The 25,400-nt window shown below is 35.7% G+C and overlaps 3 protein-coding genes, 1 long non-coding RNA gene and 1 pseudogene across 4 annotated transcripts; 1 reads left to right on the top strand and 4 right to left on the bottom strand.

The window, feature by feature from the left end:
• Positions 1-379: 379 nt before the first annotated feature.
• On the bottom strand, positions 380-9,683 carry LOC145219327 (uncharacterized). The gene is made up of 3 exons (XM_080086703.1): positions 8,089-9,683; positions 3,895-4,564; positions 380-1,442 (listed from the first exon to the last, which is right to left on the bottom strand). The coding sequence occupies exons 1-3, from the start codon at positions 8,860-8,862 to the stop codon at positions 667-669; spliced, it is 2,220 nt and encodes a 739-aa protein (XP_079942829.1). The 5' UTR covers positions 8,863-9,683; the 3' UTR covers positions 380-666.
• A 1,162-nt stretch (positions 9,684-10,845) lies between these two features.
• LOC145217407 (uncharacterized) lies at positions 10,846-12,146 on the bottom strand. Its single transcript, XR_013857390.1, has 2 exons — positions 11,381-12,146; positions 10,846-11,104 (listed from the first exon to the last, which is right to left on the bottom strand). It is a non-coding gene; the product is annotated as an uncharacterized LOC145217407 (long non-coding RNA).
• Positions 12,147-13,061: 915 nt separating this feature from the next.
• Positions 13,062-18,034, bottom strand: LOC145219326 (uncharacterized). Its single transcript, XM_080086702.1, has 3 exons — positions 17,406-18,034; positions 13,677-13,751; positions 13,062-13,488 (listed from the first exon to the last, which is right to left on the bottom strand). The coding sequence occupies exons 1-3, from the start codon at positions 17,698-17,700 to the stop codon at positions 13,304-13,306; spliced, it is 555 nt and encodes a 184-aa protein (XP_079942828.1). The 5' UTR covers positions 17,701-18,034; the 3' UTR covers positions 13,062-13,303.
• LOC145217397 (dihydrofolate reductase-like) lies at positions 13,590-14,735 on the top strand (annotated as a pseudogene).
• Positions 18,035-21,548: 3,514 nt separating the features above from the next.
• On the bottom strand, positions 21,549-25,086 carry LOC145217348 (uncharacterized). The gene is made up of 10 exons (XM_080084601.1): positions 24,586-25,086; positions 23,411-23,565; positions 23,264-23,352; positions 23,101-23,206; positions 22,883-23,035; positions 22,625-22,752; positions 22,454-22,539; positions 22,118-22,295; positions 21,930-22,018; positions 21,549-21,867 (listed from the first exon to the last, which is right to left on the bottom strand). The coding sequence occupies exons 1-10, from the start codon at positions 24,734-24,736 to the stop codon at positions 21,764-21,766; spliced, it is 1,239 nt and encodes a 412-aa protein (XP_079940727.1). The 5' UTR covers positions 24,737-25,086; the 3' UTR covers positions 21,549-21,763.
• Between the last annotated feature and the right edge of the window lie 314 nt (positions 25,087-25,400).

Genomic DNA, 25,400 nt, shown 5'->3' with positions numbered 1-25,400 from the left:
GGAAATTAAACATATAATTGTTGTAAAAAAGATTATCCTGCATCTACATAGAGAGTTCACAAAATGTAGTTCGCGGTCGCGTGGGTTCTTCAAGGTACTGCGAATGCTACTCTCACGAATTTCCAATAGGTTTGCGCTATGAGCCACAATAAGTTTATAGTTCGAACTGCTGCCTCAAGATTCCTTGGAGATAAATTTCAGAAAACACCACTTGTGTAATCCTTTGACTACATTGTTGGTTTGTTTGGTTATAAGCGACAGAAACATTTCAAGAAGTTTTATTCAAATAAGAATCGCCATTAAAGAGAATACAGCAATTAGTAAAAAAGTATATAAGAATTTAAAACCTATTTTAAATATTTAATACTATGTTTAATATTTCACAAACACGGTTAAGTATTACCTTCAATGTACGAGGCTGTGCTTTCTTTGTGAAAAAAACAAAACAAAACGGCGGGTATTAGCATGCTGCCGCTACAAAAGATATGATTTCACATACATACTCAAATCATTTGCGTTTACTTTGTGACTCTGTGTGGTATATGATGTTTTACATTGTTAGGCCACCAAAGCTGTACAAATAGGTGTTTTTTCAGTCGAAGCAAATATTTTTGCGAAGATCAAATCGGTAAATTTTCAGTTTATTGTGAGTCAACAAGTGTCTTTTCAAACTTGAAATGACTTTGAATCTTTTTCCGCAACCAAAATATCAATGGGTTTTTGTTTTGTATGAAGTAACACGTGGGTTTTCAAATGTCCGCTTTGGGTAAATCGTTTGTCACAAGTATCACATCGATGTGGTTTCTCTCCAGTGTGGATCAACATGTGTGTTTTGAAATATCCACTTCGAGAAAACCTTTTCTCACAAACATTACATCGAAGAGGTTTCTCGTTAGTGTGAATTAACATGTGGGTTTTCAAATTTCCGCTTTGGGAAAATCGTTTATCACAAATATCACATCGATGGGGTTTATCCATAGTGTGCGTCAACATGTGTCTTTTCAAATTTGAATTGATACTGAATTTCTTTTCACAAACTTCACATTGATGAGATTTCTTTTTAGTGTGGGTCAACATGTGTCTGTTTAAACTTCCACTGTCAGCAAATCTTTTTTCACAAACGTAACATCGATTGGGTTTGTTCTTAGTGTGCGTCAACATGTGCCTTTTCAAATTTGAATTGATACTGAAACTCTTTTCACAAACAACACATCGATGTGGTTTCTCTTTATTGTGAATCAACATGTGTCTTTTCAAATCTCCACCACGAGCAAAGCCCTTTTCACAAACATCACATCGATTAGATTTTTCTTTGGTGTGAGTCAACATATGTATTTTTAAATTTCCACTTTGGACAAAAGTTTTTTCACAAACATCACATCGATGATGTTTTTTAGTAGTGGGTGTCAGCATATGTCGTTTTGCATTTCCACGTTCCATCACTTAACTCGAAGTCGAAATCCTGTGATTTCATTTAGTCAATATAGTTGTTCAGATATTATAAAGAAAAGTTTTATCTGACTTTCGAATACTATGTTTTGACCTGAAACAATATGTTAGCTTTGTCATTCAACCCATTTGAAACCATGAAATATTATTTTAAAATTGTTTTGCATAATTTTAGTTAAACAAACTTACCACCACTGCTTTAGTGTGGAGACCAAAGTGTTAAAAATGCTGCAATGTGTAAATGTGCACATAAAATAAATTGTATGCCATCCCAATAAAGAAACGAAACTTTTGTGGACATTTCTGGACTTGCTTTGTTGGTAACATTACAAAGTTAACAGAACCAAACATAAGATTTTGAAACAGAACAAACACTTTTGATTACGCATAGTCTAATTTTCCACTGTGTTCAGTGTTGCCGCTAACTGGCATTAACTTGCTTCGCAATGCTGCAGTCAGCTGTGCAATAATTTTCTTTTCCAGCGTGTACGATTGCAACCGTCATTCATAATGGTCATAAACTGGGCCTGGGGACTGGTAACTGCTTAGTCCAAATGCTTAAACCTGTACTTTAAGATATGCGAAAAATCATTTCAATTAGCCAGGTACTAACACACCGGTGAAAACACTTTTCGCAATTTTTATTACCTTTTCTGGAAAATGTTACAAGTAATATTAACAAGTACACACTCAACTTAACCTCAACAAAACGCTTGTGAAATATTAAACATGTGTGCTATAAACAATAAAGAATCGTCCTAACAAATCAATTCATCTTTTCATTGGCTTTACCTCGCTACTGAAAATCCCTCAACTGGGCTGCTGTTTCCAGTTGCCTCGCTTACACGAAGTAATTCAAGCAGTCATCGGTTGTGCAGCTGCGTCCTCCGACGTTTGCACGTTTTTTTGTATTACAGGAAGCAATTGAATAGGTTGACTCAGGGCATACAAACAGGGACAAATGGTTTATGTTGCGTTTTTTCAATAGAACGTTTGGCAGCGTATGCTTTGACTGCTTTTTGAATGGCAATTTCGGTGTCAACTATGCGTGATGTTACACACTCATTCAGCTACAGTGACGCGTGTGAGCACTTTGCATGTGGTTGTACACAACAGTGGGACGAAGCGTTTTTCTGAATAAGGAAACGAAATTGCACAAAGTGCCAGTTAACACCCCATATTGCGTGATGCAAGCCAACAAGTAGTTTACACCTCGTTTTCTCTCTGAGTTAACTATTTGATTATATTTATTCGTTTTTACATGATGCAAAATTAATTTTCAAACGTTTTTGCTTTGTGTGTTACGAAAAAGTCATTTACTCGTCATCACCAAACTGCTAAGGAGAAGTTTACAAATCGGAGAACCAGAGAATCCTCAGCCGCAGTTCATTTGCCTTTTATTAATGCAGAAAAATTAAGGGTTGAAAAGTGTGGCTTCTAGGATATGTTCTTACGAGCGGAACCACGAATCTTAAGTATATTTCCAACGCAAAGAAAATCTGCTTGAAGCTATAACATACTTTATAACACTGATGATGCGACATTGTCCAGCATAAAAGAAAAAAATCAGAAATTTTCCACATAGAAATTTGTTGTCTGACGACGTAACAAACCACAACTCGCTACAACTTTCATCAAACCTAAATCATTATCGTTGATAGTGGAGTGGGTGCGAGAATCCCTCCACCGCCAGCAGCTATTACGTCACAGTAAACCTAACTACAATAAAAACGTGATTTAGGGAAATGAGTGGTAAGTGGTTAAGGCCATTTCTGAAGCCTTCAAAAACGGACAAATCTTAGAAACAACGACGGCCTTGCAACCCTGTCTTTAGCGCACTGACGAGACCATGGTGAAGTATTTATATTTTATGCAAAGTAAGAAATTCAACGTCCACACGCTTGTTTTTAGGTAATTGTATTCAATTATTTGTATCTCAAGAACTTTTTAAAAAGATTCATCCAACAAAAAACTTGTGCAACTGTTATCTTACAATGGAATTGGATACGAAACTTGGCGAGTACTTTGACTGAATGCTGACAATTCATCCATTGCAATATAGGAAAGCTCAAACACAAAGTGAACTATCTCATACTTATTGTTTAAACAGACGAAAATTTGTAGATTTTATCCCTTCATCAAACAACACGATGCACCTCAATTTTTAAGTCATGTTTGCTAAAAGGTTCGCTGTGCAACACTTACGAGATGTAAATTTCGCTGCGGATCCAATGATTGGAAACAGATGAAGACGTAGAGCTATAGGAAGTATCTCATAATATCCCATAGACTGGCACCTAATGTTCACATAATTTGCAGTGGATTCAAATGGCGTTTGTTCAACGTTAAATGACAACAAATCGCAATACTTAAATGGAGCTTCTCTTTAGTGGTTAATTTTCAAATCTCCACTATAAGCAAACTTTTTCACACAAACATCTTATCTATGAGGGTTCTCTTTAGTATGAATCAATATGTGTCTTTTCAAAGTACTACCACGAGCAAACCGTTTCTTACAAACATCACATTGATAAGGTTTTTCTTTAGTGTGAGTCAACATATGTCTTTTCAAATCTATACCACGAGCAAACCGTTTCTCACAAACATCACATCGATGAGATTTCTCTTTAGTATGAATTAGCATGTGTGTTTTTAAATTTCCATGCTGTGTAAATCCTTTATCACAAACATCACATCCATAAGGTTTCTCATTTGAATGAATCAACATGTGTTTTTTCAAATGTCCACCATGAGCAAACTTTTTTTCACAAACATCACATCGATGACGTTTCTCTTTAGTGTGAATCAAAATGTGTCTTTTCATATTTCCACAGTGTGTAAATCTTTTATTACAAAAATCACATCCATAAGGTTTCTCTTTGGTATGGGTCAACATATGTCTTGTCAAATCACCACTTTGGGCAAATCTTTTATCACATGTATCACATCGATGCGGTTTCGCGTTAGTGTGAGTCAGCATGTGTCTTTTTAAAATCCAACTCTGGGTGAAAGTTTTTTCACAAACATCACATCGCTGAAGTTTCTCAATGCTGTGTTTCGGCATATGTCGTTTTACGTTTCCTCCTTCCAAAAACCTTTGATTACACATATCAGTTTATTCCAAGCCCAAAACCGTTGATTTCATCTCTCTTTAAATTATTCAGTTTTTATAAATAAAAAATGTTTATGCTGTTTTACGACTTATGTGTTATAAGATGAAACAAGATAGACTTTTTTGTTCATCTAACAAATGTAAGCAATTGATCCGACCTTTCAACGTCATATACGCGCTGTCTCTACATCAGGGTAATGTCAGCTTCCCAACACAGTCGCTGTTATAACAACCCGAGAGTGAACATGAGGAAGACACTGGCGCGAAAACGAAGATAAAAACGTGGGTCAAAATCGTAGATTAACATAACAACTGATGTTCTAAAGTCAATTAGCTATCAGTCGCCTGGAACTGGTGAACAAAGTTTTTATCTACGTTTTTGAGCCAACGTCTTTCTGGTGTTTACTCTCAGGGTGTTAAAGACTGCATTGGATAGCTGACATTATCTTGGTGAAGCCTGATGTTCAAAGAAACGTGTTTGCAATATGCCTGGTGCTGGTAGTAACATTATATTCACTGAAACAAGTTGTTGGGATAGACACAATTGTTTTACACATTTTTAGCTATTCCAGCAGTTTTTATTTTAATATGCCGTCACTTCGATGTCCCATACGAGACATCTTCAGCAGGGTAATGACAAAAATTGAAATCTCAAAAGTGTTATATAACAAGGGCGGTACAACACACACAAAGGCGGTGGTAAAAACGCAATGGTCGATTGATAACCACATAACACCGAGCTCAATGGTGCAAAAGCGACAGATAAGTAATCGGCATTAGAACGTCCGTTTTAACGTTCATCGTGTTGGTGTGAAAATGTATGTTCCGCGACTCTAGAAAACCTCGCTTGTGGAAGTCAGTTTCACTCGCTAACACTATGGCAGCAGAAACGTTATTGGTGTGATTATGTAGCATGTTTTGCTAATGCCGATTTTTTTGCTTCTTTTTGGCCACAGTTTATTTTTGAGCTCGTTTTGTTTACCAATGATGCCGCTTGCACTGAGCCAGGAAATAGGTGTGGAGCTTGAAGTTTAGATCAAGGGTCCCGCGACAACTTGTTAATTGGCGCATAACGAGATTGATTATAATCAATTAAACTATTAAAAGCACAAAAATAATTAAAGCTCAAAGGGGGTTCGTAATTAGATAACAGTATCGAAATGGGACCCAAAAAGGCACAAACGTTGCACTCAGACCTACAAAAAGTTAGCTTGCTTTATTTTCCTGTCTTGTTTTGCGCTAAACAGATTTCGGGCGCTCATATCGCGCAGAAATAAGCGAGAGTTTGACTACCGTGCGTTTTTTCGCGTGTCAAGCAGCTTGAACCTGTGGTTCATGGTTCGTTGGCAAAAGTAAATGATGATTATCCATTTGCCTTAAATGTAATAATTTATGATACTGTAATGATTAACTTACATGTTGTGTTTGACAATTCAATTTAATGCGCTTAATTAGCTAGTGTTACAGCATGCTACTCAGCACTGGGGACTATTTGGTATAAACGCATGAATGCATGATAAGCATGCCACCAATCTAAGCAATAACATCCAATAAAATCCTGTATGATTACCAATGTACAAAACCACGTGATATAAAGCTATTTTGGTTTGAAATTATATAACAATACAGATTTAATGATTTATAGCCATAAACGGTTATGTGAGCTAAAAATGACGTCGAGCATTTCATTTAGAAAACTAAGGTGCTCGCCGACAATCGAAGTGCAAAATAAAGGGGTAACAAGGTAAGGATAGAGCACCAAGCATAGTGTCAATGCGTTTTGTCGGTCAGATATTAATTTGATCAAACTAATATTGTTGCGAAAACGAACATGAGGAAAAATTTTGAGCATCATGTTTAAACAGTTATTTTTTTATTGCACACACTTATATCTTTCAGTCCCTAATTATACAAACCCAAGCAGTTACTAGTGATAACCATTTGTAAAAGGTTATGTTGTTCAATATTTATGTACGTGTCTGACTACGTTACAGTTTTTTAATATAGTCTATTTATACTATAGTCCAGACCAGGGGCGGGCAACTTCTCCAGTCGGCGGGCCTGATATGGGAAAATAAAGTACTTGGCGGGCCGGATTCCCGAATCGATACATTAATCGCGTATTTATCCAGTGATTTAAAACGGATTTTTGACCACCTAAACCAGTGGTCTTAAACCATTTTAGCGAAATCGCCCCCTTGCTAGGGCACTGACTCAATATCGCCCCCCAATATATCGTTTTTTTTTAAAGTTCTTGACTCTTGAGCATTTGCGTGCAATTATATTTACCCAGCACCAACGAATGCTTATGTTAACAGTTAAAACCCAATTTAATTGCTACAACAACACTGAGGGGCAATTTCACGCAATTCTAACGCATCCAAGCAATGTTTGTGACGTCATAGACAAGATAACATCATACGATTATAGCAGGTCACCATACATAGTGCATACACCAATTTAATGCATACACCACAGACTTAGATAGTTTTTTTTGCTTAGATAGTAACGGCGGGAAAGTTTTTTGCTATTGGGGAGCATTACTGTCCGTTACAACTATAACTTGACGTAGTATGCAAGTAGTGGGGGATTGCGGCAGACTGTGGCCGCGGGCCACATTACCACGTATGACCTGGAAACTGTCTGCGGGCCGGTCAAAATCCCGTCGCGGGCCGGATCCGGCCCGCGGGCCGTATGTTTCCCGCCCCTGGTCCAGACCATTACTAATTTCACATAATAATTTTAACGTTTTTTTACGAGTTTGGGCAGGTTCCATAAAAACCAACAAAAACGCACAGAATTGAACAGAAAGTAGTCAACACCTCATACCGATTCTTTAACTTGCCATAAACCGAAGGCGTATGAAGCGACAAGAACTTGCTTCACTGGAGACTATGTGCTAAAAGCTTCTCACTGTTTATCCCAGAATTTTCTGATACTAATGTGTTTCAATTTAATCTTGAATTTTCTATTTAGGTTTGTCTGTTTAAACATTTTACCCAATGTCAAACTAGAGTTAATTGGTTTAAACTGTTAAACACTCAACGCCTATAATATTTTAATAATTACTTAATCATGTCATGTAAATCATTGTCATATAAGAATATATATATATATATATAATTTGATTATTGCGGCCTGCTGAACCACCGTGTTACAAATTTTGAAAGTAATGTACATTATGTACAACGTGTTTATTGTTGTTCAATCCCAGTAAAAAGTCATTTTGAAATACGACCACTGAAAATACAAAACAGCACCAAACGAGAATTTTTTTTGCAATATTGTAAAGGCATTCCTAATTTAAAGCAATCGGATATTTCATTGACAGCTGCCAAATTTCCCACATAATTTATGCAAGATTTGAATGGTTTGGTGAACAACGTTAACTGTGCATAGGGTCACCTTTATTATTGTTGCTCTGTGAGATACATGTTTCTTTACACTGTTAGGAAACAAAATCCGTACAAAAAGGCAATGTTTTAGCCCAACTAAACATTTTAATGAACATCACACCGGTAAAGTTACATTTTCTGGTGAGTCAACATGTGTCTTTTCAAATTTCCAGAGTGGGTAAATGTTTTGTAACAAACATCGCATCGATGAGGTTTCTTTTTAGTGTGAATCAACATGTGTGTCTTCAAATTTCCATGTTGAGTGAATTTTTTACCACAAGTATCACATCGATATGGTCTCTCATTAGTGTGAATCAACATGTGTTTTTTCAAATCTCCACTACGAGCAAACCCTTTTTCACAAACATCACATCGAAAAGGTTTCTCTTTAGTGTGGGTCAACATGTGTGTTTTCAAATTTGAATTAATCCTGAATCTCTTTTCACAAACAACACATCGATAAGGTTTTTCGTTAGTGTGAGTCAACAAGTGTCTTTTTAAATTTCCACTCTGTGTAAATCGTGTATCACAAAGATCACATCGATAAGGTTTCTCATCTATGTGAACCAACATGTGTTTTTTCAAAACATCTTTACGCGAAAACCGTTTTTCACAAACGTCACACCGATGAGGTTTCTCATTGGTGTGTGTCACCATGTGTTGTTTCAATATTCCAAGCCGAATAAATGTCTTTCCACAAACATTACACTGATAAGGTTTTTCTATGGTGTGAGTCAACATGTGTCTTTTTAAAGTCGAACTCTGGGTAAAAGTTTTTTCACAAACATCACATCGCTGAAGTTTCTCAATGCTGTGATTCAGCATATGTCGTTTTACATTTCCACTTCCCAAAAACCTCTGATCACAAATATCAGCTTGATCCACGCCCATATCCGTTGATGTCATCTTTCTTTAAATTAGTTATTCAGGTGTTATAAAAAAATCGTTATGCTGATCTACGATTGATACGTTATAAGCTGAAAAAAGATAGACTTTTCGTTTGCCTGGCAAATGTAAACAAGTCATACGGTGTTTCGACCGCTTATACGGGGGTCTACACCAGGGTAACTTGAGCTACCCAAACAGTCGTTCTTATAGCACCCCGTGAGAAAACAAAAAAAGACACTGGCGCGAAAACGGCGATAATATGTTGATAAAACGTGGATAAAATTCCTAGTTAAGTGTTGTAAATGCGACCTATAGCTAATCGGCATTAGAACATCTGTTTTTATACTCATTTTGAACTGTAGGTACCTTGTAATACTGGTTCGTTTGTAATGTACGCTTAACAAACTGTATCAACCAGGGGTGTCGAAATTTCTGTATCCAAGAATAAAATATTCTCGTTTTTGTCTAGAAACTAACCAGCACATCCAGGTTCCTACGGTTGAAGTCCTACCACGGTTTAAACCAAAGCCTTTGTATATCAAAGTGCCGGACAGATCAATGAACGAGCGCCTGAAGAAACACCAAAAAGTAGTAGCAAAATGGGTTTCGTTGAAATCTTTTTTTTTTCGTTTCGGAACGTAGAAGCACAAATATATTTACATCATACTAATAATTTCAAACAACATGCGTGCTAAGGTGAAACATACTGGGCATTAACAAATTTTTGCTCATCCAGTAGTTTTTATAATAGTATGCCGACGTACCGATGTCCAATATTCGACACCTTCATCAGGGCAGTGACATAAATTATAAACTAAAAGTTGTTATATAGCAACAAGGGCGGTAAAACAAACACAAAATGCGGTGGTAGCTCAATGGTGCAAAAGCGACTGATAAGTTATCGGCATTAGAACGTCCGTTTTAACGTTTTTCATGTTGGTGTGAAAATGTATGTTCCGCGACTTTAGGAAACATCGCTGGTGGAAGTCGGTTCGATGAGGTTTTTCTTTGGTGTTCATCAACATGTGTGTTTTCAAATCTCTTCCACGAGCAAACCGCTTCTCACAAACATCACAAAGAACAGGTTTCTCTTTGGTGTGGGTCAACATGTGACTCTTCAAATTTGAAATGATACTGAAACTCTTTTCACAAGCAACACATCGATGAGGTTTCTCTTTAGTGTGAATCAACATGTGTGTTTTTAAATATCTACCGTGAGCATAATTTTTTTCACAAACATCACATTGATAAAGTTTCTCTTTAGTGTGAATCAACATGTGTGTTTTAAATTGGAAATGACACTGAATCTTTTTTTGCAAACATCGCATAGATACAAACGCGACAAAGGGCGTGGTGTACGTAATATCATGTGGAGAGTGCACTTAGATTAACGTCGACGAGATGGGGAGGTCTTTGAATACGCGCCGAAAAGAACATAAAAGGGATGCGGCCAAGAAAGATGCAAAAATCGGCATTAACACTTGTTGAACATACAATCTCACATCAACACGATAAACGTTAAAGGCCCGTTCACACCGGACGTAGCGTAGCGTAGCGAAGCGAAGTTGAGCGAAGGGGGTGTTCACACCGGACGTAGCGTAGCGAAGCGAAGTTGGGCGAACGGCCAACTTTTTTAGGAAACGTCGTATGCACAAAACAAAGTGTGCCAAATGAATAAATGCCATTGTATGTTTATTTGTAATAAATAACTTAAATCACATTTATTTAACTACTGTTGAATTAATTGACATTGTGACGTCATATTCCCTGTTCATATGTACATGTTTACTGTACAGTAACAAAATGTTTGAATCACCAAAATGATGAAGAAAACGTTTGTGATTTTTTTATTTGCTACTCATTGCTATATCCTGATTCTATATGTCATAATAACCAACTACTGTTTATTAAGTACAATTTCTGTCCTGTTCCCGATTGAAGACCTGGATTTTTATGCAAAACTTCATGGTAGCTATTTATTTTCAACATGAAAACATAATGAAATAGCCAGAAACATTTTATTGGGATCATAACTAACAACAAACCATTTGAAATACTGAATATTTTTTTGTTTTTTATTGGCATAGTAGTGGTCTGATGTTCCAAGTAGTGTTCTGATGTTTCAAAGCCAGTTCACTCCCAACATGGGCCTTGTTTTCAAAGCCAGTACACTCCCAACATCGGCCTTGTTTTCAAAGCCAGTACACTTAGTTTCATCTTCCTTGATCAAGTAATGACACTTCAGGATATTGAGTTACATCTAAATAACAACACTCTAGTTTTAATGAATATTTAAGTGTTAAAGATTATAGTGGTATAGTAGTAATACATATTAAAACTACTTTTTCATATTATTTTCTCCTACTGCACATGACAAACAAAACTTGGCCACAAAATTTACCAACATTTGATAGGACAGCATCTGAATGACAAGGCAAAAAGTATACTAATGCCAACATTTTAAAACATTGCAAAAGTTATACTGATAAGTGATACAGATATATATCAAACATGTTACTACAAAATACAAACTTACATATGGTATTGGTAAATCCAACCAAGTCAGACATGGGAATCCTTGGTCATAGGGAACCAGAAAGATACAGCTTACTTTACATACATTGAAACTAGTTTTTCCTAATTAAAAGAGGTTTTGTTTTGACAAAATACCTGGCTTATATTACAAATAAGTGTCTTTAATTTACCTGCTAAACAAAACATAAGTTTTCATAACTAAAATCACAGATATTTTTTCTTATAGCTGCAGGTCTGCTCACATACACAAATTAGTTAACTACAGTGACTATACGATCATTATTTACATTTTTACATATTTTTTACATTGACTGCGATTTGTTTTAAACACTTGCTTCATATTCAAAAAGAATTTTTATCTATTTAAAAAGATAAACTACTAGTTTTACATTTTTTAAAACAGCCAACTGTGCTTTTTCACTGACAAACAAAAACTCGTTACTTTTAAACCTTCATCCAGCCCACTGAACAGTTTTCGGCAAAGTTTCTAGCTAAAATTTACGACTGTACAGAAACCTTCGCCCAACTTCCTTTGTCATTATCCTGATGAAGGTGTCTGGTATGGGACATCAAAACGTCGGAATATTATAACAACTGCTGGAAGAGCTAAAAATTTCTTGATGCATTATGTCTGGCAGCAACAGTTTATTTCTCCTACATATTCCTTCCCCCAATGTAATAATAAAGAAGTATGAAGCATTAGGTTAACATAACATGTAAGCAACAAATTTCTTCAATCTCAACACTCAAATTTTACAATGCTTAAACAAGTTTGCAAACCTATAATGTTTTTTGAACAATGCACCGGCTTGCAAACAGAATCAACATTAATGTAATCAACAATCTGCAAATTAAAATGTGTAAGTCTGCCAGCACTATCTGGGTTCGCAAGTTACGGTCAGCTGTGCAACATTTTTTGTTTCCAGCGTGTCCGATTACAAACGTCATCTATATTTCAAATTGGCAAAACCAACTGTTCGGACAGATTTTCAATAGCTCTGGCAAAATTTATGTTTGTCTAATACGCTAATATAGACCCGCATGTGTAATGCGCAAAACACCTGTAACTTGAATATGAAGCAATATATCTCGCTGTAGTCAATGTAACCAACAAGTAAACACCAATCAAGTTTGCTTGTTTCTGGTTATTGCTAAGTAAGTTGAGTAAAGTAAGTAAAGTTAAAAAAATCAAAGCCTGTTGCCTATTGTAAACTCCATTTGAGTAAACATCGTTTCATTTAAAACGTGCATATATTTTTTGTGACACATTTGAGTTGAGACATCTAAATATTAGCAAGTATAGATAAGATTTAAAATTATTTGTTAGCTCTTTTTTGCAAATGATGCATTTTGCTTGTAGTGAGCCAGGAAATAGGTGGATGTGGAGCTTTACACTATACGTAGAGCACGCACAAACCTACAAAAGTTTTGATTGTGGTGCCATACTCGGCCAAACGTCTCAAATTATTTTCTCTGCATGATTTCGAATCCTTATGTAGTATGTTTTCAAAATTAATACACTGTTCACGTTGTGTGTTTGTATGAGTTGCACGAAAACACAAATAACGGCATACAGCAAAATTTATTGTTGTTTAAACCATGTAAGATTTCACCGGTCGACAGAAAACACCACAAAAACATGATCATTTGGTTTACCGATGAATTCTTGTTTAACCAAGTAAGATAAAACTGCTTAATTTGTAGTTTTCAAATAGCTCAAAAGTTTGGCAAGCCTGGTATTAGCAAGAACGAAATTAAATATGTAATTGCTGTGAAACAGATGATCATGCATATGAAAAACATCAGCGTTTACATTGTGACTGTGTGTGGTACATGATTTTTTTCACATTGTTTGGACACCAAGACCGAACAGGGGTGTTTTACAATCAAAGCAAATATTGTTACGAACATGAAATCGGTAAAGTTAGTGTTTATTGTTAGTCAATATGTGTCTTATTAAACTTGAAATGACACTGAATCTTTTTTCGCAAACATCACATCGATGAGGGTTCTCTTTAGTATGAATCAAGATGTGTCTTTTCAAAGCACTACCAAGAGCAAACCGTTTCTCATATGTTTTGCACTTTGTCGCTCCATAAGAATTTTGTCCTGCAAGTTATGTCATTTCCTGATGAAGACGTCTTGTATAGGACGTCGATTATACATTATATTTGAATAAACAAATTAGGAATAATTTGTTGTTGGAATCAAGTATTTTGGGCAACATGAAAAATATTGAAATTCACTGTTAGCTGCTTGTTGTAACAACTGGGGAATTGGAGTAAATGGCAGTTTACCTTGGAGGTTAAGAAAGGAAATGGCATGGTTCACCAAAGCATCAACTGGATCACCACCAGAGGGCAAGAAGAATGCTGTTGTAATGGGAAGAAAAAAATGGGATAGCATACCCAAGTCTTTTAAACCAGTGATTCTGCCGCGGCACACTAGTGTGCCGTGTGAGGTTTCCAAGTGTGCCCCGAAATCTTCTTGTTTTAAAGTGCAAACATTTCCTGGTGTTTTAAGACTTCACAATGAAAGACTAGTGTGTATGACAACGTTTCTAAGCTCATATTTTTGTTATTCGTTAATTGAAAGCATCCTTACTCATCACGATTAGGTTGAAAATTACCATTTGTAACAACTTTTGTTATGTTTACCTGCAAAGTGTGCCACGGCAACATATTGTAGTTCGTTAATGTGCCGCATGCATAAAAAGTTTAAGAACCACTGTTTTAAACCAGTGAAAAATCGATACAACATTGTTATGAGTCGGACACTACCTTTGAACACACCTGGAGCGGATGCCGTTGTTCGGTCATTTGAAGATTTAATTCAATTATTATCATGTGAACAATCGCAAAACAAGATACATGAAGTAATTAACCTTGGAGGTTTACAAAGTTATTCAAGAGTCTCCTTACTGTGGTAAAGTTTATCTTACAAGGGTCATGGCTGATTTCAAATGTGACACATTTTTTCCCAAGCTGGATGAAACGTTTAAGATGCTCCCAACAGATCAATTTGACAACGTGCCACAGGGTGTACATGAAAAAAACGGAATTAAGTGGAAAGTTGAAGTTTACCAAAAAAATAAACCCTCTTGAATTGATTGTCTAAATACCTAAATCTTTCATATGTGCTTTGAAGTTTATGTGTTACTAATTTTGTTGTGTCAATTATGTTGCCTACATTGTGATCACATATAGCTGCATTTTTTTCATGTACTTGGAGTACCAATATTCAGTTTGTTGTGCATTTTTTCGCAGGCCTGCTAGTTGTACATTGAAATACCTCAATTTAAGAAACTGCTGTTGTACATATGCTTACATTATAGTTTGTGACTATACGTAACAAAACAAGTTTGATGTAATTTTTCTATTGCATACAGTACAGAAATACTATAAAAAAAGATTATACATTCTATTTGAATAAGCTAACACCTAATTGGTCATGCCAAACATTATTGTAATTTTTAGTGGCAAACGTAAAAGTGGAAAAGACTTCATTGCTACGAAAGTATCCCACATTATTGGAACAGAAAGATGTGGTATAATTAGACTGTCAGCACCCCTAAAGTTTGAATTTGCCAAAGAAATGGGCTAAATTATGAAGAAATACTAAAGTCCAGTGAATACAAAAAGTTGTACAGGGAGAAAATGATAGCCTGGGGTAGGATATAAAAAACAATGACCCAGAGTATTTTTGCAAACTGGCAATTGCTCTTTTTTCAGCTAAACAGGTTTGGATTGTAACTGATGCTCCCCGAAAGTCAGATTTGACATTTTTTGAGAGGAACTTTCCCGACACAAAACTTTTTTTTGTTCGAATAACAGTAAGTGAAACAACACGGATTGCTAGGGGCTGGCAGTTTGTGACAGGAATTGATGATGCTGAATCTGATCTGGTGAGGGGCTTACCTGGAATGTCGTGATAAACAATGATGACAACTTGCGAGTACCAACGTTCAGTTTGACGTCCGTTTTTTCGCAGGCTTGCTAGTTGTACATTGAAATACCTCAATTTAAGAAACTGCCGTTGTACGTATGCTTACATTATAGTTTCTGACTATACGTAGCAAAACAAGTTTTATGTAAATTTTCGATTGAATACAGTACAGAAATAAATAAAATTAATCATAAAAAAAGATTATACATTCTATTTGAACAAGCTAACACCTAATTGGTCATGTCAAACATTATTGTAATTTTTAGTGGCAATCGTAAAAGTGGAAAAGTTGTTATGAAAAAAACGTTGTTATGCACACCAGTACTTCATCATGATTGCTATGACACCAGGAAGTGTTTGCACTTAAAAATAGGAAATATTTTGCGGCACACTTGTAAATCTCTCACAGCACACTACTGTGTTTGAGAATCACCAAAAACGGCAATTTGTAATTGCCAAATATCAAAACACTGGAAGGTTAGATTAGGCAGGTGAGTTTCGAACTGCTCTACACAGTTTTTGTGGTACTTAAGAGTATTATAACCATGTGTCAGACTTTCTGTACTCCTATTGTGTGGCAACAATGCGAACAAAACAGGAATAGCCTACAAGCATTACAATATAGATTATGAAATCATAAACACTTAATACTGATCTCCTCGCTGTGCAGCTCAATCTGTGCACCGAGCGGGAAATTAATCTTGGCTTTATGGGCGCTATTATATGGTAAATACATGATATAAACCAAGTATTTTGAAACAAAAATAAGCTGGTAAATGGCGTCCGTTGGTTAAATAAGAATCTGCGTTGAAGCTGTCCTAGCAAATTGGTTGTGCACCCCTGCACTACGGTTTTATAAAGCATTGTTCGTAACCACAAACACAACGAAATTTCGTTGGCAGCAAAAACTTATTGCTTCATCTTTTTCATGTTTGTGTACAGATGCTAAAAATACAATGCTTCATTTTGATAAAAACTAAAGATTGCCGAAAGCAATCATGGACAAGTTGATTGTACTATTATTCGACCAAAGGTTGAAGAATATCGCAGTAGTTAGGCCGTAACTGATTTAGAGTTTACTTGAATTGATAGTTGTAGTTTTCATTGTTAGAGTTGTACTTAAACAAAAAAAAGCGATCGTCGTCAAGTATGTTAAGTATTAAGTTAAGTATCACTGGGAAAAGATACTGCTCAATCAATTAATTCGTTCCTGGCTTACCCAGGTCACCAAGAAAAAGTGCTCAAATGTCCGCTTTTTTACTGAATTTCTTATTTACCCAATAACAATGCTATACCTTTGAGAACAGGCAAATATACATCTTCAGCTGATTTTTTTGAAATACAGGTGGATTTTTAAATTTTTTGAAAACAAAAGCTTCCCAGCAGACACACGACGTCCTATCGACGTTGAATAGATGTCGAAATGATGTCGCTAGATCGTAGATCAGTTCAATCCATCAGTGTTTGTCAGTCAAAGTAAATATTTTCACGAACATAAATTCGGTACAGCTACTGTTTATTGTAAGTCAACATGTGTCGTTTCAAACTTGAAATGACATTGAATCTCTGTTAACAAACTTCACATGGATGGGGTTTCTTTTTAGTGTGAATCAATATGTGTGTTTTCGAATTTCCACTTTGGTAAATATTTTGTCACAATTATCAAATCGATGTGGCTTCTCGTTAGTATGTGGGTTAACACGCGTCTTTTCAAATTCGAAGTGATACTGAAACTCTTTTCACAAATAACACATGGATGTGGTTTCACTTTACTGTGAGTCAACATGTGTAATTTCAAATCCCCACCTTGGGCAAAACTTTTTTCATAAACATCACATCGATGCGTTTTTTTTTTTTTGGTGTGAGTTAAGATATGTGTTTTTAAATTTGAAATGACACTGAAATTCTTTTCACAAACATCACGTCGATGAAGTTTCTCTTTAGTGTGGGTCAACATGTGTCTTTTTAATTTTCCCATACGACCAAACTTTTTTCACGCATATTACATCGATGTGTTTTCTCTTTAGTATGGGTCAACATGTGTGTTTTCAAATTTCCACTTCAAACAAATCTTTTTTCACAAACGTTACATCGATGTGTTTTCTCTTTAGTATGGGTCAACGTGTGTGTTTTCAAATTTCCACGTTGGGCAATTTTTTTATCACAAACGTCACATCGATGTGGTTTCTCTTTAGTGTGGGTCAACATATGTTTTTTCAAATCTCCACCACGAGCAAACTTTTTTTCACAAACATCACATCGATGAGGTTTTTCTTTGGTGTGAGTCGACGTGTGTCTTTTTAAGTTCGAACTCTTTTTAAAAGTTTTTTCACATAAATCACATCGATGCAGTTTCTCAATGCTGTGTTTCAGCATTTGTCATTTTACATTTCGATCTTCCAAAAACTTTTGATCACAAATATCCGCTTGATCCACGCCCAAATCCGTTGATGTCATCTTTCTTTAAATTAGTTTTTCAGGTATTACATATTTCAGGTATTTAATATGTTACGACCTGAAAAAAGATAGGCGTTTCTTTCGTCTGGCCAATGTAAACAATACATTCGACGTTTGGACGTCTTATACTGGGCGGCTACATCAGGGTAACGTTAGCTAGCCAACCAGTGGTTCTTATAACAGCAAGAGAGTGTACACGAAAAAGACAATGCCGCGAAAACGGCGATAATACGTTGATGAAAGCCTGGATCAAAATAGTTAAGTGATGCAAATGCAACCGATAGCTAATCGGCATTAGAACATCAGTTTTTGTATTCATTTTGAACTATAGGTACCTTGTAATACCGGTTGGTTTGTGATGCACGCTAAACAATATCCAGGAAATTTCTGTATCCAGGAATAAAATATTCTCGTTTTTGTCTACAAACAAACCAGCACACTCAGGTACCTACAGTGGAAGTTCCGCCACCGGAAAAACCAAAGACTGTGTATATCAAAGTGTCGGACAGATCAATGAACGGGCTTGAAGGAATATCAAAGAGACGTAGCAAGGTGGGATTCGTTGAAATCTTTGACACAAATTGAGTTGACCAAATTTGTTACGTTCCAGAACGTAGAAGCATAAATATATTTTCATCATGCTAAAAATTTCCAACAACATGCGTGCTAAGGTAAAACATACTACACATTAACAAATTTTTATCTCCTCCTGTAATTTTTGTTGTAGTATGTCGACGTTTCGACATACGAGACACCTTCATCAGGGCAAAATGACATAAATTATAAACTGAAAGTTGTCATATAGCTCAATAGTGTAAAAGTCGTGTTGGTGTGAGAATGTATGTTCTACGACTCTAGGAAACCTCGCTTGAGGAAATCAGTTTCCCTCGCTAAAACCTTTGCAGCAGAAAAGGTAATGGTGTAAATATTTGACAGTAGCATGTTATGGACAGTAAAACGGCATTACGAAGGGTACACGAGGCCCTGCGGTTAAACGGCTACCCGAACTGAATAATCTTTTGTCACTTTGCCATACATTCCTAAGTTAACGGATTTAATCCGTCGCATGTTGACCGATTTTGGGGTCTGCGTAGGGATTACACCATTCAAAACCCTACGTCAGATGCCCTCGCAAATCAAAGACACCGTAGATACAAACGCGACAAAGGGCGCGGTATATCCTGTGAAGAGTGCAATGAGATTTACGTCGACGAGATGGGGAGGTCTTTGAATACGTACCGAAAAGAACATGAAAGGGATGTGGCCAAGAAAGAAAAGATCGGCATTAGCACTTGTTGAACATACAATCTCACACCAACACGATGAACGTTAAAACGGACGATAAATTATCCGTCGCTTTTGCAGCATTGAGCTAGGTGTTATCACTCGACCATTGGTGCAGACTACGTTTTTTTACCACCGCGTATTGTGTGTGTTTTACCACCCTTGTTGCTATGTAACAACTTTGTGTCTCAATTTATGTCATTACCCTTATGATGGTGTCTCGTATGGAACATCAAAACGTCGGTATATTATAATAAAAACTGCTGGAAGAGATAAAAAATTCTTGATACATCATGCCTGGCAGCAACATTTCATATCTACTGCACATTACTTCCCACAATGTAGTTAAGACCGAAGTATGTAGCATTAGGTTAACATAACATGTAAGCAACTAATTTATATTCAGTCTCATGACTCAAATTTTATGTGTTTGAACCAGTGCTTCCCAACCTGTTCCAGCTCACGGCCCACTTTAAAAAAAAAATTTGGCGGACCGCTGTTTTATCACATTGCACTTTTGCCTCAAATTTATTTCCTGCCTTTTTTATGAAACCGTATTTGATGTATTCTGGGTCCAAGTGAAGGTAACAAAGAGAGTTCTGGCATCAAGATTTTACAACTAATACAAGTACTGTTCTGCTTTTGAACTTCTGTCTTGGTATGAGAATAGTTTGACAAGTTTCGCGGCTTACGAGAAAGAACGAAAAATAACCTAACATAAAGATTCTTGTACAGGCGTTTTCGTCCACCAGGTTGCATATTTAACAAAAATGTCGTTCAGCTGGTGTAATTTTAAACATAATATTCCGTTGTTTCAAACTGATTTGCAACAAAGCTTCTAAAACAAAGGTGAAAATACTAACATCTTGTTTCAACTCTTAAGAAAGTACTCGCAAGTCGGATAAAACATTTTATATAATACCTGAACAACTAATTTGACGAAATGGAATCTCAGGATTTTAACTTAGAGCAAAGTGATGTTTATGATCAGAGGTTTGATGAACGTGCTAATGCAAAACCACAAATGCTGACACCCAGTATTAAGAAACTTCATTGATGTGATGTTTGTGAAAAAAAAATGTTCGAATGGAAATGTAAAACGACACAAGCTGACACCCAGCGTTGAAGCCCTACCGATCTGGTGGACGAAACGTAAGCAAAAATACAAGTTATGGACAGAAACAACTAGTATTTTTGTTTAACATTACACCAGCTGAACGACATTTTTGTTAAATAAAGATTCTTTGCGGCATTTTAATGTTTTCTTGTCTTCTAAGCATTGTACAGACTTGCAAACAGAATAATCATTAATGCAATCACCAATCTGCAAATCAAAATGTGTAAGTCTGCCAGCACTACCTGGGTTTGCAATATTACAGTCAGCTGTCCGACATTTTTTATTTCCAGCGTGTCCGATTATAAACGTTATTTATATTTGTTTAAAATTGGCAAAACCAACTGTTCGGACAGATTTTCAATAACTCTGGAAAAAATTAAGTTTGTCTAATGCGCTAATATAGACCCGCATGTGTAATGCGCACAACACCTGCAACTTGAATACGAAGCAATATATCTCGCTGTAGTCAATGTAACCAACAAGTAAACACCTTTAAAGTTTGCTTGTTTCTGGTTATTGCTAAGTAAGTGGAGTACAGTAGGTAAAGTTCAAAAAAATGTTGCCTATTATCACATCGATGAAGTTTCTCAACGCTGGCTGTCAGCTTGTGTCGTTTTACATTTGCACGTTCATCAAACCTCTGATCACAAAACATCACTTTGCTCGAAGTCAAAATCCTGAGATTCCCTTTCGTCAAATTAGTTGTTCAGGTATTATGAAAAATCTTTTATCCGACTTGCGAGTACTTTTTTAAGAGTTGAAACAAGAGGTTAGTATTTTCACCTTTGTTGCAAATCAGTTTGAAACAACGGAATATTATGTTTAAAATTGTTTGACACAAATTTAGTTGAACAAACTTACTACGTCCCGGAACGTAGAAGCAAACCCGTATTTACGTTATACTGCAAACTTCCAACAACATGTGTGCAAAAAGCAAAATATACTGAAAAATACAACCCTGGTGTAATGAGACTCAAATAAACAAACGAATGCTAATGCGATTAACTATCTATAAAGCATAACTCCCAAGTGAATTTCAAACTAGCTAGTATCAAGTTACTTAGCGATGTGGCAGACAGCTGTTCAACAATTTCCTTTTCCAGCGTGTCCGATTACGCCTCACTTAAATTGGTCCGAAACTGGGTCAAACCAACTGAGGCAAAATCGAATTGTTTTGACTACAACTCAATAATATGTCAGACTCAATCAGTAACATAATGTAGTATGCAATTTTCAATTAGTCAAAACTACAGAAAGCTTCCAATCAGTCAAAACTGAAGAAATATTGGCGAGACTGTCGGTCACCAACTTTTCGTTAACGTAATTTGGACAAACTAAGCGACTGTCACATCCACATCAAATTTAGTAAACGGTCAGACTGAAAGCGTTTTTTTTGTCAACACAAAATCAATTCAAGAAATTAATTTGCAGCATGAAATATGTGAGAAGGAAAAAATTGATTACCAAAACACAGATTCGAGTATTGGTAAGTAAATACGGGTTGTAATACTTGAATTCAAAGCCTAGAACACAAAAAGAAAGAATTAAATCAGTTCATTTGATATGTGCACTGATTTCTATTTATCGATAAAATATCAGAATTGTTGAATCCAAATCTCTCTGAGAATGAGCATAATCAACTGGGGTAACTTCTTGCACTGCAGTGTTCGGCAATCCGTTCCAATCTTTGTTTAATTAAAACATTTATGAACTGAAAAATGTTTTACAGCACAAAATGCTAATTTACTTGTAAAATCATTGCAGTCATCCAAGTAGGGAGAATCTGGATTCATCATTCCTCCAATACACACAAATTCGCTTCGCCAATCGTTCACTCTAAACCATTTCAGGATTTTGTGAGTTTAGGGACCAAAATAAGTTTAAATCGTTTACTATTATTGACTGCATTTTCGTACAGTTTAACAAGCGACTTACTTAACAGCAGGACACATTGCATAGACGCTCCCAGTTCTTCCATAAGCACGAAACTGAACAAAACCAGTCTGTAGAGGTTTTACACTTGGTGGCAGCATCGAGTTAACGACTGACGCGTTTCCAATGGAAAATTGAACTGGTACTGAAAGTACGTCATCATCATAATAACAATCCGGACCTGAAATAAAAAACTTAGAAACTGATGGGTTAGTTTAAAACATTCAACAAAAGATGCTAATAAAGCTTGAGTTGTATTGTTTGGCCTTAAAATTGGTGACTATATCAAAAATTAAAAAACATCTTTGATATTTAGTGAAACTAATATACTGTACTTACAGAAGTTGCCAGTTTCTGAAATAATTTCCAGTAGTTTATAGGCAACAGCGTTGATCTCTATTTCAGGAATTAAAACACTATTTCTTCTACAAAGTAAAGAGTATAAGGAAAACAAGCACAAAATAATTTGACGTTTATGTCACATTACTTAAATAGAGAATAACAGTTCACCTTGAAACCATAGTGTAACCAAAAAGTGTATTGGATACAGCTTCACGAATTGTCCATCCAAAATAATAGTCTGATGTGTATGTTCTGTTGTATAATTCTATTGGCGGCATTTCGGATGATTGCCATTCCTAAGTGGTAAACAGCAAAATAATTATTACAATCCGTGATTTCAAACAAAGGACGAATGGATTTTTGACAAATAAATTTGGAGCTGGAAAAAACTGTCAAAAAACACTAGACGTGACGAACCCAACGTACCTTCGCATTACTGACATAAAACCAAACATCACACAAGCTGGCATCGAATGCCCCATATCTACATTGTGCTTCATAATGTAAGAAGAAATTGTTGAGAATGTGATTTCCTTTGTATTCTCTAAAGAAGTCTGTACTTGGTCGATACGATGTTGCCTTATAAGATTAAGTGTGTTAAATAGGCAATAACTTGAATATGGACTAATTCAGTATTTGTTTACTCGAAAGTGGAGATAGTAGAAGCAGTGATCGAAGTTTCCTACAGCAAACAAGGCAACGAAGGGACGCATTTTTCGACTGGATTGCATCATGTTGCCAAGATCACATCTTTATAGTTAAGTAGAAACTTGAAACTTAAAATACGAGAAAAAATCTCTGACTTACCCGAAATCCAAACCATAATCTACATCATCACTTGGACAGTTTGCTTTATATTCGTATGGATAACAATTTTGATCTGGGTTAAAGTAAATCTACAATAACACACTTTGTTGATTATTCCACAAAACCATCAAAGTTTAAAAAGCTTACCGCCATTCCGTAATAGTTTCCAAACAAATTACTATCCTCCAGCCTGGAAGGGTGAGTGCCATAGCTGTAAGGATAGAAATCAGTAATTAAGTTTGTAATTTCTGTGTCTTTTGCCTCAAGTCGATCCAACATTGAATTCACATCGGGATAAAAAACTGCAAAAAAGCTGGTTTTATGACATGACATGACTTCTGACAGTGCTGCGTTAAATGATGGTTAAACCACTTGGTGATCACAAACATTCCATTGGCAACCAAATTTGCAATAAGTTACTAGTAATTACTTCATGGACATTATTCAATAACACAGGCCAAAATAATTTTTAGTGCTTTTAATATTAAAACTGATATGGACAAATTTTGGGGTACTGATTTATCAGATGAATGTTTTAAGTTTACAAAATCGAAATTTATGACCATATTGATTCAATGACTTTAAAATCACGCTTTTAAGTGTTTGTTAAAGTTTTGTTACAATATACACATGAATTTCCTCCAGTGTAGTCATGTTTATAGCATGAATACGTGTTCTATGCTTATGCTCTGTCTAAAAATGGTTGGTGCAAGCTAGTGGTAACATTAAACTATACGTGTTTTGTGGAGAGCTTTCCAGACTAGTAAAGCAAGGTGTAGTGGCTAGGTCATCTATGAGATGTGGCATGAATATCCAAGATGTTTTATGCTACATTACTGGTGTACAATTATGTGATCCTGGCTAATTACTGGGGTCAATTAAACGGAATATTGCTGCCAGTCATTTCCAAAAGTTACAGAAATACATGTGATCAAACCTATACCCGATATACCTAAAAACTTACAACAATTAAACCATTTTAAGTTTTTGCTGTTGAATTTTGTTTGTTTAAGAGTGTCCAACTGTTACATTTAAAATTAAATTCGAAATTTTGTTCTTGTAACAACGTTAATTCCAAATAAAATACTCAAAACCAGTTTCACAACCTATAGATTTTTTTTAAAACGTGGATGTACCATAACAATAAAAACTAGACGTCATACAGATAAACCAATTGCATTTTTGACATCAGGGCACTACTGTAAAATTAGTCAAATTCAGTTAAAACATTACTGACACCAGAAAAAAATATTTTTCGTTGCCCTGTGTGAATGATTGGATTAAATTGTTTGCAAAAACAACATGTCAAGTGTTTGTATTACCATTTTCTGGTTTTAGTTGATATCGTAAGTTAAACATTGCATGCAAATTTCCTCCATATATTTGCATAAATCCGTTATCTGTTTGATATTGCAAAATACTCTGCTCTCTGCTGGACTCCAGTGGCGTTTGATTTATGACATGACGTAACATAATGTCTTTTCCCTAAAAACCGCAAGTTTCTTATTAAATCAAATGCATTATGCGAGAAAATATTTGCCTGGTATTCATAATAAGCTTGACTTTTAAAATCTGATCTTGTGCAAGTAGCAAATGTTCCGAAAGTATTTGTGTTCATCCAATTGTGGTAATCTAACATTTAAGATGCACGTAAAATGTTTGTTTTTGTGCAATAAAATATCATAATTTACCCATAATGTTTTCGTTGTTATTTGACGACTTAACAAACCACAAATCACTATAACTTTCATCTAAACTTAAATTATTGTCGTTAATTGTGGCCGCGAGAATCCATCCACCACCAGCAGCTATCATGTCACAGTAAACCTAAGTACAATAAAAATGTGATTTAGCCAGAACCAAAATCAAATGTAAGGGTGGTAGTTTGTTAAAGGAAATGCTTTCAGACATTTATTTATTTTTTGGTTGATTAAACACCCTTTATTTCATGTCTTGAATACGACTGCTCAAGAAAAAAACAGGAAGTGCAAGTGGCATAATTAAGTATGTGGCAAAATAACGGTAATAGACCAAACTCTAATAAAGTTCTACAACTAAATACCTAATTTTTGTTAGAAAATTAAGTGCCAACAATTCAAATACCCCTTTTAATGGATGTTTACGAATGATTTTCTGT

Source organism: Phallusia mammillata, chromosome 3, assembly GCF_965637545.1.
Source record: "Phallusia mammillata chromosome 3, kaPhaMamm4.hap1.1, whole genome shotgun sequence".
NCBI lineage: Eukaryota > Metazoa > Chordata > Ascidiacea > Phlebobranchia > Ascidiidae > Phallusia > Phallusia mammillata.
The sequence above is the reverse complement of the archived record's forward strand: the minus strand, read 5'-3'. Positions and strand labels throughout refer to the sequence as shown.

Coding starts and splice junctions, on each gene's coding strand:
- LOC145219327 (XM_080086703.1), bottom strand. CDS start 8,862: ATGACATCAACGGATATGGGCGTGGATCAAGCTGATATTTGTGATCAG. Junction 4,565..8,088: donor TGTTGACTCACCAGAAAATG/TAACTTTACCGG, acceptor GGCTTGGAATAA/ACTGATATGTGTAATCAAAG. Junction 1,443..3,894: donor TACTAAAGAGAACCCTCATA/GATAAGATGTTT, acceptor CTTCGAGTTAAG/TGATGGAACGTGGAAATGCA.
- LOC145219326 (XM_080086702.1), bottom strand. CDS start 17,700: ATGCTGAAACACAGCATTGAGAAACTGCATCGATGTGATTTATGTGAA. Junction 13,752..17,405: donor AACACATCGATGTAACGTTT/GTGAAAAAAGAT, acceptor CCATTACAACAG/CATTCTTCTTGCCCTCTGGT. Junction 13,489..13,676: donor TTCCTTTCTTAACCTCCAAG/GTAAACTGCCAT, acceptor CATAACTTGCAG/GACAAAATTCTTATGGAGCG.
- LOC145217348 (XM_080084601.1), bottom strand. CDS start 24,736: ATGTTACGTCATGTCATAAATCAAACGCCACTGGAGTCCAGCAGAGAG. Junction 22,019..22,117: donor GCAATGTGTCCTGCTGTTAA/GTAAGTCGCTTG, acceptor GAAATGGTTTAG/AGTGAACGATTGGCGAAGCG. Junction 21,868..21,929: donor TGACTGCAATGATTTTACAA/GTAAATTAGCAT, acceptor AATTAAACAAAG/ATTGGAACGGATTGCCGAAC.